This window comes from Thalassophryne amazonica, chromosome 17 (assembly GCF_902500255.1).
Source record: "Thalassophryne amazonica chromosome 17, fThaAma1.1, whole genome shotgun sequence".
Lineage (NCBI taxonomy): Eukaryota > Metazoa > Chordata > Actinopteri > Batrachoidiformes > Batrachoididae > Thalassophryne > Thalassophryne amazonica.
The window spans coordinates 32,654,765-32,667,637 of record NC_047119.1 but is presented as its reverse complement, the minus strand read 5'-3'; the positions used below and the strand labels follow the sequence as shown (position 1 = coordinate 32,667,637).

At 40.6% G+C, this 12,873-nt stretch overlaps 1 protein-coding gene across 1 annotated transcript in view; it reads left to right on the top strand.

The window, feature by feature from the left end:
- slc27a4 (solute carrier family 27 member 4) overlaps positions 1 to 12,873 on the top strand; it is a 45,835-nt gene that overhangs the window by 18,968 nt on the left and 13,994 nt on the right. Inside the window, exons 3-7 of the mRNA XM_034193111.1 lie at positions 127 to 337; positions 2,050 to 2,233; positions 7,670 to 7,828; positions 10,070 to 10,139; positions 10,302 to 10,393. Of these exons, the coding sequence (XP_034049002.1) occupies positions 127 to 337; positions 2,050 to 2,233; positions 7,670 to 7,828; positions 10,070 to 10,139; positions 10,302 to 10,393 (716 nt within the window). The remainder of the gene's footprint in view (positions 1 to 126; positions 338 to 2,049; positions 2,234 to 7,669; positions 7,829 to 10,069; positions 10,140 to 10,301; positions 10,394 to 12,873) is intronic.

Here is a 12,873-nt window from a genome sequence, read left to right as displayed (position 1 = left end):
TAACTCCATTTCTGGAGTTACTGCTCCACTGTAATGTGACTGTTGGAGTGATGGATGGATATCTTAATGAATTATTATTATTATTATTATTATTATTTTCTTCATGATTTTGTCTTGTACTTTCAGTGCGGCATATGTGCTTTTGCGGGTGAAGCTGAATGTCAGGCGGCACCTCAGACAGAAGAACACCATTCCCAAAATCTTCGCCGAAACAGTGCGTCATCAGGGAGACAAAACGGCCCTGATTTTTGAAGGGACCGGGGGGAGGTGGACCTTCCAACAACTGGACGAATACTCCAACAGAGTGGCTAACCTGCTGCTGCAACGTGGATTCAAGGTGGGTCTGCAAAATAATTTCTGCATTCGCTCATCTGATAAAAGCAGCCAGTGTTACAAAAAAATAAATTAGATTTGAAAATAAAGAGTAAAATGATCCATGAAGAAATAACTGTGCATTCAGTGTTTTTCTGTTTGTACTGCTGCAAGAGCAAAATTAAAAGCGACACAAATAAAATTAAAACTAATAGGGCACTTGCAGAGCACATTTTTTCTGACAAATCTGATCAATCGTACATTTTTACCCGAGGCCACAATCTGGCCATCTGGTATTGGGAAGGCTTTAAGTCTGTCTGTGCTCAGTATAACTCCCGTCCTATTACTGCCAGGGTCTTCAAATTCACAGAGAACATTCTTGGGACACAGATCTTGTACAAGTTCAAAGATGGCTAACCTTGACCTATTTTAAGAGGTTAAAAGGTCACATTCGGTTTCCTATTTTTATGCTCCTATGGCATTTTAGCATTGTGTCATATACTTTTTAATCGGGATTAACATGAATGCTCTATATATTTTTTAAAAAAGCTTCATGAACATCACCACTACATAAATGGGCAATTTATGTTACAGATGAAGCAGAAACATCACTTGCTTATTGTTCAGTATGGGATGTGTGAGTGAAAAGTTTAATCAAGGTTAGTGTGTCAGCTTCTGAGAAATCGAAAGAAATGTTTGAGGAAACAAAATGGCCCAATTTTGTTATGCAACACAGTAAGAGTGAGTCCACTAACTTTCATGGATGTGATCTTGAACATTAGTGTAATTCTTTGAAATTTCAAGGCCTCATTTCATTGTGTAAATGAAGGTTTACAAAACATCCAGACTCTAATCTCAACTTTGAAATTTAATGGAACTTCCTTTTTCCTGATGATTCCACCAGATCTAGTGGTGATCGGTGGAAGGATTTGGGAGGCGGGTTATCTAATCTATCTGTGGCTTTATGGATGTTTAACTTCAAAGTTTATTCTATATTTCACTGTAAAAGGTAGATAAAACTGCTCCCCTAGGACTTGGAACACGAGTGTAGCTGGGTAGGAGAGTGAGTTATTCTGTCTAAAATAACATGCAGATAATACATCAAACAATAAATGCCATTATGTTGTAACATTCCAGATTAAAAGAACATATAATGAGGACAAACTCTATTGCGTCTGGTGAACTTTGATGCACCACACTGACCTAAAGAGCAACTTTGCTGTGCCTATGTAATATCCCAAATACAGGTCTGCCACCTGCTGGATAGTTGGTGGATGCTGAATAAAATATCAAAATTTATGAACAGCCGCGGTTGAACTTGCATGTAGGTGCACTACTTTGAGACAAAATGCACCACAGCAAAAATTAATGAATTAGAGATGGGGCAGAACATGTGGCTGGGGATGACACCAAGACTTTCATCAGCACTGTAAACTAGTGGCGTAAACTCAAATAACTGTTCCAGAATGCTTGAAATCTTTTGCACCATTTGTGTAAAATTGGGCTGCAATATGTCACCTTGCATTAGACTTGAACTGTGTGGTGTTGAAATGTTAAAGTGCAGGTGAATCGGCTCTGATCATGTGTTTGTATTTTTGTTTGTTTTTTTATAATATTTACAGGCTACAGTTAGCGCAGTATCTGTACATGCACGTTGACCTGTTTAAAATGAAAATGTGGAACAGAGGTTATGACATTTAGTTTGACAAGATTCTTCATTTTGTGGTTTCTCTCCAGGACGGGGACGTGGTGGCACTTTTCATGGAGAACAGGTCACAGTATGTGGGCTTGTGGCTCGGCATGGCCAAGATCGGAGTCGAAGCAGCGCTAATCAACTTCAACCTGAGACTCGAGGCTTTGGTCCACTGTGTCACCATCTCCAATGCAAAGGCTGTGGTCTTTGGATCGGAGCTGAGCAATGGTGAGCCATGTGCAGGATATCTTTAGCAATCAAAACGCGTACATTACAGTGTCATAACAAGTACAAGCAAAGTGTAGCCTTTAATAAATTCTACTGATGGAAATATAATTAATTTAAATAAAATAGTTGCAACTGATAAACTGGAGGTGGACAAGAAGTTAGTGTGCTTGTTTCCAGTGCAGGCGGTTCCCAGTTCGAGACCATCTCCTGCCCATTCTCCATGTAATGTGGAGTTGCATTAGGAAGGGCATCCAGTGTAAAACTTGTCAAATCAACAGTAGATCCATCTTGGATGTACTGTATGAGTGAAACAAGGGAGAAGCCAAAGGGGATTTGCAGTTACACCTGATAAATTGGAATTATTGGGTGTCCGACAGGTTGACAGAGGAGATCAGACAGGAGTCTCTATGGACAATACGTTTGCAGATAACATTGGGATCTCTAGTGAGAGTAGAGAGCATGTCCAGATGAGTTTGGAGAGGTGGAGTTATGCTCTGGAGAGAAGGGGAATGAAAGTCAGTATAAGCAGAACAGTGTGTGTGAATGAGAGGAAGCACGGTAGAATAGTGGGGTTGCAAGGCGTAGAGGTGGTGAAGGTAGATTAGTTTAAATACAGCTATCCAAAGTGAGAGAGTGTGGTAGAAAGATGAAGAAGAGCATGCAAGCAGGGTGGAATGGATGGAGAAAGATGGCAGGAGTGATTTGTGACAGAAGGGTATCTGCAAGAGTGAAAAGCAAAGTTTACAAGACAGTAGTGAGACCAGCTATGTTGTACAGCTTCGAGGTGGTGGCGATTTTCTTTGGGAGTGACAAGGATGGACAGGATTAGGAATGAACGTATCAGAGAGACTGTACAGGTCTGACGGTTTGGAAGCACAGTCAGAGCGGTGAGACTGAGATGGTTTGGACCAGTGGTGGGCACAGATAACCAAAAAATTAACTTCGATAACAGATAATCGGATAACTGAAAAGTTATCTTTGATAAAGATAAACTGATAAACCACCCAAAAATGTATCGGAAGTTACAGATAACAATAAATTCCAGTATTGTCTCTGGTACATTTGCAATTACTAACAAGCTGAATTTGAGTTTTAACACAACGATCGCTTTTGGAAGCATCAAAAGCGACAAAAGATACCAAACAATAAGCCCGCACTTCTATGTTTGAACATCCTGCCACCTGCTGGAAGCACTTGTTTACTACACAGCTTCCAGCACAGAAGCAAGCTGAGAGCAGCCACAAAGCCAGCTCTCTACCAATCACAACGTGGAGGTCTTGGAAAATAAAGTCATGCTGACTTATGGTTTTGATTTATAAATAACATTAATACTGATAGAATAACTCCATTAATGTCAATTCTGTCATTTGTACAAAGTTAAAATATAACGTATATCTTTTAATGTTGAATAATGCACTAATTCTGAGGTTTTGTAACAAACACAGACAGATCGCAAAGGATTCTGGGTAAAACTGCCTCTACTAAACACTGATTGGTTCAGTCATTCATTATGTAAACCAACACGTTAATGTGACGTGTGTTGGTGTTTACAGATAAATGTGCTTTTGTAAAATATTCCATTTTTTCTTTGTAAAAACAGGCATTTTTACAGAGCCCTGGAAGTGTCATGGCAAAATGTTTTGCATGTGGAGAGAATGTGCGCTCATTTTATTAGTGCCGTGCGCACGTTTGATGATGTTGTAAAACGTGCACTCAATAGTGTCTTGACACATAAATGTTGGCTTTACACTGTGCAAGTTTTGGCCCTTTCTCAGATGATTTTTCATTTGTGTGAGAATTTTTTTGGACCGAGTTTCAGGTTAATCGCGCGTCCTGCAACAAGCTGCGTTTAATATCTCACAACCACCTCCTGATCGCAGATCGTATGGTCAGATGACAATCAAACCTGTTTGATATTATTCTGGTCGGCCGTCATGAGGGTATCCCGCTGCTGAAGAGCTACAAGCATCCAACCGCTCGCACTATGCATGTGCAAACACCGCAGACCTGTCTTGTAATGTTTTTTTGTTGTTGTTGTTTTGTTTTTAAACTTTGATGTCTCCCATCGAGAGTTTCTGTAAATTAAGTTTGAAAAAAAAGCTTAAGTTTTGCTTCTGGAAACATGAGTTCGACGTGTGGTTTTTGAACGTACAATGTGTGTGAGAACATAAATCGTGCGCTTCGAACTTTTACATCGTGTGGTTCTGTTGTACAGTTTGAACTGAAACAGAGTACAGTGATTAAAAATATACAGTGTCTGCTCAGCTTCAGGACGAATACTGCCATGAACACTACTAGCCAGTAGATGGCAGGAGAGGTCTTGAAAACTTGCCAAAACAAAATTCCAGATAATCCGTGTCTGCTACATTTAAGATGCGTGGAATTTAGCAAACGCAAATACAATAACGTCGTCTATAAACCCAGAGAATATATTCACGAGAGTTTTAGGCTGTTGTCCGTGGAGCCTAAACAGAGTCTCTGAAATGCATTTGTCCTGTCGTGAACGTACTGAGATTACCCTATCCCACCCATAATGCACTGCTGGGCACAGCATGTGCTCACTAAAACCTTAAAAATTTGCACATTACTTTAAAACTAAAACATATATCTGATATTTTCACTTTATAAAACTTCAGACATGACAGTAATTTTAAATAACATTAAATAACATAAAATTTGAACCATAAGTTAAAAATGTATGCCTCTGGATGACTTGGGTGATATTGCCAGCATGTCAGTATGGTGTTAAAGGAAATGTTTGGTTTTTTTGTGACCAGTTCTTCTTTGCCTGTAGAGGATAGAGCAGTTTTTCCTGGAAGCAGCTCTCTTCTGTTTGCAAAGGGTGGAACTATAGATCTGTTAGGAAACTTTTAATAGGTAGGTGCTCAACTGATTTTAAATTTTAAAAATGTTTGCCGCTGTTCAGCTTTGTTTACTATGTTATCGGTCTAAAAGTTATCGGACAAAAATTTATCGGAAGATAATTAGTCCGATAATGGTTTTTAAAGTTATCTAAAAAGATAATCTGATAATGAAAACATTATCTTTGATAATTATCTGTTATCGGATTATCGGAATTGTGCCCACCACTGGTTTGGACACATGTAAAGGAGGTACCCAGGGTATATAGGGAAAAGGATGCTGAGGATGGAGCCACCAGGCAGGAGGAGAAGAGGGAGGCCAAAGAGAAAGTTCCTAAGGGAGGACATGTAGGTGTTTGGTGTGACAGAGGAAGATGCAAAGGACAGGGTGAGATGGAGACAGATGATCTGCTGTGATGACCTCTAACAGGAGCAGCCAAAAGAACAATCTTCAGTCATCAGGTAGATTAAATTATGGTTCACTGAAATGCCATGATTTTCTGTTTATTACTCTTTAGTGGCTGAGAAAATGATTCTCGTGCGTCACTTGCCCATCAGTAATGCTCGATCCTGCTGTTGTGCTCCAACGAGGCTCTTTGCTAAAAGTCAGCACCCAGACATCATCATATTGTCAATATTTTGGTCATAAATGTGGAATATTTGACTGCCGTGTGGCGCCGACCGAATGGCTCCCCTAAAAAATCGATCCCCCCGATGATGCGGTTCACGGATTAACACCTCATTTCTGCTTCAGACTGCACTCCAGTCATCATCTATCTCAGCGACAGATATCTGAAGCTTTAGTACAACAATCATTTCAACATAAATTCAGCATTATTTCAAGGTGGAAGCGATCAGAGCACCGTGGCTAAACAAGCTGTGAGCTGATGCGTTCACTGCGCGTCAGTCATTTCAGTCTCACGGAATTTCATCAAGTTTCTGCTTAAAAATGACTTTAAAATGATTTAAGAGGTTTTACCTTGTCATCTGATGGTTAATAATCCCATTAATCCATTTCATTGCTTTGGGTGAAGAGACTCCATCTCAGACGTGCTACTCTGGTCCGAAATCACGCAGGCGCAGATGCAAAGGGCGGACCGATTTTTAGGGGTGGACCATTTGGTCTGCGATACCGGCTCTTCACAGAGCCACTTTAGGCAGCAAGAGTGTTCTGCTCTGAAGATGGTGAGTGGTTCAGAGTTGAAGCATCAGAGTTCATAAAAGATAAATGCGTTTGAAGGCAGCATTTCTGTTCAGCATCACTGCAGTTGAGCAGAAATGAACTTTGAAGAATGAAGTCAAGGAATGTTGTCGTGCTTAATGTGTAATGTTTAGAGCTGAGTTTGCCGAAGAAAAGACTGTCTGAAGGTGATACAAAAAGTGATAGCTTCTTATCAAATATTTACAGAATGCTGTGCAGTTGCATAATGGGAGGAAAATGCTAATAATGTTTTGTGCAATCTTTAATTTTATGTATAAGATTACACTCAATACTTATAGTTTATATACTTGTAATTATTTTCTGTTACACAAACCAGGAGACTCAAACTGTCTGCCGAAGGTCCAGAAAGAACACTTGAATTTTTTTTATAAAATCTCATTAATGAAAATTTTAATATATAAAATATTTCTTCAGAAATAGAGTTCAGATTCAATTATTTTCAGATTAGTGAGGCAACAAACTGTGACTATTGCAAATCCATCAAACTGATCGAATGACGCATTCATTGTGAAAGGCCCATTAGCTATCTTTGAACTTGTCCAAAGTCTGTGTCCCGAGAGTGTTCCCTGTGAATTTGAAGACCCTGGCAGTAATAGGACTGGAGTTATGTTGTGCAAAGACAGCTGGACGTAAAGTCTTTGTAATACCCGATAGCCATATTTTGGCCTCGGGTAAAAATGACAGATAAAGACAATAAGACATTATTTTGTTGTATTGTGAATTGGCGCTAAAATGTGGGCAAATTTATAAATAATATATTGTCACCGAACTCTAACCAAAAGCTATATTCGAGGTGTTTTTACAACAGGTGAAGGTGAAAGTTGCAGGGACTATTGGACATGATGTTGTAAACTACATTGTAAACGTGTCCTATATTGCCTGACGTTGTAGTGAACTGATCATGTTTAAAGTGCTGCATCTTAATGTGCAGTTGGAGTTAAATTAGGGGCTGCCTCGTCAAAAAGCTCGGATGTCAGCAGCTGCAAAGATGGATTGTTTTTATAGAGGATTGATAGTGAATCCTGTATGTGTTGTGTGCTTTATGCTTTTAAGTCATTAGAATTGCAGACTCTTTGCTCCTGTATAGGCCAAACCAAGTCGATATTTAAGCCTTAGTAGTGAGTCAACATCCCATTCAGGCTTTTAAATTAAGCCACAGCTGACTGTAGAGAAGGTTTTTTTTTTCTTCTTTTAATTTCAGTTGTTTCCTTTTTCTCTCTATTCTCTGTTGGTTGTTCTGTAATTACTCTAATTTTCTGGTACTTCAACAATTAGTCTATGTTCAGGTTGGGGTTATGACATTGACATGATTTAATGGAGCGTGTTTTTTGTGTGTTTGTGTGGTTTTTGCAGCGGTGTGTGAGATCCACAGTTCTATGGGAAAGACTGTGCAGATGTTCTGTTCTGGAGACTGGGACCCCAAACGGGTTCCACAGGGAACTGAGTGCCTGGAGCCCCTGCTGGCCGGGGCTCCATCTCACCTACCTCCTCAGCCACAGCGCTGCTTCACAGGTGAGAATGCCCCATGCAACAGCTTTCCTAAACTTATGGTGATACAAGTGTACTGGAAATTATACAATATTTCAATGACAGCCACTCTTGTGGCTGTCATTGGGTGCCATCGTACTCCAGTACGAGTTGCAGAGCAGACGTACTTAATACGAAAATGCAACTGGAAGTGAAATTCAACATGACTGTGAGACAAGCACATCACGCCTGTTGGAATTCATACTATACCGTTTATTATTAGAAATCTATCATTTTACAGCCGTAACAACTACAAATACATTTCCAGAGTATGTCACATTTAGTTAAATTAGTTTGGGATGCTCTGTGACTTGTATATGGAAAAAGTACTGTATTATCATCTATGGCCACAAGATGGCACCTTTGGCACGCATGAGAAGCTGTGATTCACACTCCAGAGGAGGAGAAGCAGCAGCAGCTCTGAATGAGAAAAACAGTCTTCATAAGAAAGAATGCTCTCCACCTGAAAGACCACGCTCTGGAATAAAAAGAAGGAACTGTTGGTTGGTTGTTGTGTTTTTTTTTTTTTGCTGCTTGGCACGACACTTGAAATTTATTCTGAAATTTAACACGGTAATAAAGGCAGAACATTTATCTTGTGTCACACAGTGGTGCCAGTAGGGAGCACTGTTTCACCAAACTACAAATGACATGGAAACCAGCAGGACATGTTGCAGAATAATTAAAACCATTATCTCTACATCCCAGTCTTATTCACCTTAAAATCTAATCAGTTTCTGTGACCCAAAGTCTACCCTTGCACCAGATTTCTTTAAACTCCATTCATATTTTTTATTCATTCATTTATTCATTTGTGTTTGTCTCAAAATGAACCACAAATGGCACTGCTTTTGTGAAGGAAATCAAACCTGCATTCAAGTTTTCCTCATTATGAGCAATAATTAGACAGCAGACATGTTGTAGCATTGCCAGTTTCTTCAATTCAAATTCAATTCAATTCAAATTTATTTATATAGCACATTAAAACAGCTGCAGCTGATCAAAGTGCTTCACAATAATACAAAAGTGTAAAATATTAACAAAGGAAAACAATAATAAATAAATAAATCTAAAAATACAGAGCAAAATAGCAGAGCAAAGCATATACCACTTAGCCAGTGTTGAAAGCCAGGGAGAAGAGATGAGTTTCCAGTCTGGACTTAAACTGTCCCACAGACTCTGAGGACCTGACAGTCAGTGGAAGATCGTTCCAGAGTCATGGTGCTGCGACAAAAAAAGGCTCTATCACCTCTGGATTTAAGCCTGACTTTAGGAACAGCCAGGAGAAGCTGGTCAGCTGACCTCAGAGCCCTACGTGGAGTGTACGGCTGCAAGAGCTCACTCGGATACATTGGGCCTATACAGTGCAGACACTTAAAAACAATCAGCAAAACTTTATATTTAACACGAAAGCCGACAGGGAGCCAGTGTAAGGTGCAGAGCACAGGGGTGATGTGCTCATGCTTCTTTGTTTTAGTCAAAAGGCGGGCTGCAGCATTCTGTACACTCTGCAGGCGCTGTAGGGAGTGCTGGTCCAGCCCAACATAGAGAGCATTACAATAATCCAGACGTGACGTAAATGCATCGATAGCTCTTTCAAAATCAAGTTGAGTAAAATAAGATTTAATCTTGGAAAGAGTCCTCAGCTGAAAGAAGCTGGCCCTGATGACAGAGCTGATGTGCTTATCAAATCTGGGACAATGGGTCAACTATCACCTCTAGATTTTTTACAAAAGGGCGGCAAAAAGTGAACAGAGGACCAATAACACTGTCTTGTCCTTGTAGAGGGTTACTTTGCCCGAATCACAGGAATCACACTGGGTATCACAGGAAATTACAGGAAGGTAAATCTGAATGTCATCTGCAAAACAATGAAAACAGACTTTGTGCTTTTTAAAAACAGACCCAAGACCCTTGCTGAACAAAGCTTCAGCAGGACACATGATTACTGATCTCTGGCTGTTATGGAAATTAAACCTGTGAACGTTGGTTACAGGTTCACACCTGGCATGTTGTCGCGGGTGATCTAATCACACACGTGGAGATGTGAATCCAAATGATTCAGATCGGTAACATGTACAGATTGTAACCTCCAGATCTACCAAGTGCATTGACATGTTAATGAAAGTCAAACTGGGATGAGATTTTGGGTCCTACCTGAGGAGTGCTGCCTCAAACTGCACTTTTACACACTAGTGTTGTCAAAGTGTCTTTTGTGTGTTTCAGACCGTCTGTTCTACATCTACACATCGGGAACCACTGGGATGCCGAAGGCCGCCATTGTTGTGCACAGCAGGTAGGAGAGATCCAGACCACTTCTAATCACTAGGCACTACAGCTGGTTTTTGTGTCTTATTTATTTATTTTTTTAACTTTGTTGGTCCCCGTTTCACGAAAATGGAATAGAAACATTTCAAAGTTGATCATTTTGTCTTGCTCACCCCACTCTTCTTTGCAGATACTACCGCATGGCAGCCCTGGTGTACTATGGCTTTAGGATGCATTCAGATGACGTGTTGTATGATTGCCTTCCGCTGTACCACTCTGCAGGTAACTGTATATGTGTGTGCACACATGCATGGGGAGTCCAAAGTGCTTGAAGCATCTGAACGGGTTGGAAAACGGTCATAAATGCAGTCTATTTTCTTTTTTAAATGCAAAAGTTAAAGTATAATATGCAAAGTTCTCTTGACGTACAGCATATTATTATCCTTTGCGTGGGAAGACTGATTTTCAGTTTTCACTGGAGATGCTACTTCAAATGCTGACTGACAGTTTAAACTGCAATATGAATGTTTTTAGTCTAAAACTGAAATGTTGGTGCTTCTGTGGTAGAATTTCACAGTCAGCAGCATTCTTCTGTTTGTTACTCTTCAAAGTGATGCAAGACAACAGTCTTCTCCTTAAATATGAAATGATCCTCTCATCTACTGGTGGTTGGCTCTCACTGCGGTATTGTATCACTTCCTGTTCCGGAGCACAGCGGTGTTTTGCTGTATCTGTTAGCTGTTTAATCTGCGCAGTTAGATTGATCTAGTTATCTAGATTACGATTTGTTTCACAGTGTAATCTTCACGTGCCTTAACTAAAGCACTCCTTCTGCTGAATCACCTCTAAATTATTGACACATTATTCACTTTGCGTGTTTTTAGGAATCCGCTAGCTTAGCGCAGCTACTAGCTCTTAGCCAATTTAGCATGGCGGCTTCTCCTGTCTCTCCCGCACTTTTCTGCTCTGGGTGTGAAATGTTTAGTTATTCCTCGGCCTCCTTTAGCAGTAATGGTACTTGTAATAAGTGTAGCTTATTCGTAGCTTTGGAGGCCAGGCTGGGAGAATTGGAGACTCGGCTCCGCACCGTGGAAAATTCTACAGCTAGCCAGGCCCCTGTAGTCGGTGCGGACCAAGGTAGCTTAGCCGCCGTTAGTTCCCCCCTGGCAGATCCCGAGCAGCCGGGAAAGCAGGCCGACTGGGTGACTGTGAGGAGGAAGCGTAGTTCTAAACAGAAGCCCCGTGTACACCGCCAACCCGTTCACATTTCTAACCGTTTTTCCCCACTCGGCGACACACCCGCCGAGGATCAAACTCTGGTTATTGGCGACTCTGTTTTGAGAAATGTGAAGTTAGCGACACCAGCAACCATAGTCAATTGTCTTCCGGGGGCCAGAGCAGGTGACATTGAAGGAAATTTGAAACTGCTGGCTAAGGATAAGCGTAAATTTGGTAAGATTGTAATTCACGTCGGCAGTAATGACACCCGGTTACGCCAATCGGAGGTCACTAAAATTAACATTGAATCGGTGTGTAACTTTGCAAAAACAATGTCGGACTCTGTAGTTTTCTCTGGGCCCCTCCCCAATCGGACCGGGAGTGACATGTTTAGCCGCATGTTCTCCTTGAATTGCTGGCTGTCTGAGTGGTGTCCAAAAAATGAGGTGGGCTTCATAGATAATTGGCAAAGCTTCTGGGGAAAACCTGGTCTTGTTAGGAGAGACGGCATCCATCCCACTTTGGATGGAGCAGCTCTCATTTCTAGAAATCTGGCCAATTTTCTTAAATCCTCCAAACCGTGACTATCCAGGGTTGGTACCAGGAAGCAGAGTTGTAGTCTTACACACCTCTCTGCAGCTTCTCTCCCCCTGCCATCCCCTCATTACCCCATCCCTGTAGAGACGGTGCCTGCTCCCAGACCACCAACAATCAGCAAAAATCTATTTAAGCATAAAAATTCAAAAAGAAAAAATAATATAGCACCTTCAACTGCACCACAGACTAAAACAGTTAAATGTGGTCTATTAAACATTAGGTCTCTCTCTTCTAAGTCCCTGTTGGTAAATGATATAATAATTGATCAACATATTGATTTATTCTGCCTTACAGAAACCTGGTTACAGCAGGATGAATATGTTAGTTTAAATGAGTCAACACCCCCGAGTCACACTAACTGTCAGAATGCTCGTAGCACGGGCCAGGGCGGAGGATTAGCAGCAATCTTCCATTCCAGCTTATTAATTAATCAAAATCCCAGACAGAGCTTTAATTCATTTGAAAGCTTGACTCTTAGTCTTGTCCATCCAAATTGGAAGTCCCAAAAACCAGTTTTATTTGTTATTATCTATCGTCCACCTGGTCGTTACTGTGAGTTTCTCTGTGAATTTTCAGACCTTTTGTCTGACTTAGTGCTTAGCTCAGATAAGATAATTATAGTGGGCGATTTTAACATCCACACAGATGCTGAGAATGACAGCCTCAACACTGCATTTAATCTATTATTAGACTCTATTGGCTTTGCTCAAAATGTAAATGAGTCCACCCACCACTTTAATCATATCTTAGATCTTGTTCTGACTTATGGTATGGAAATAGAAGACTTAACAGTATTCCCTGAAAACTCCCTTCTGTCTGATCATTTCTTAATAACATTTACATTTACTCTGATGGACTACCCAGCAGTGGGGAATAAGTTTCATTACACTAGAAATCTTTCAGAAAGCGCTGTAACTAGGTTTAAGGATATGATTCCTTCTTTATGT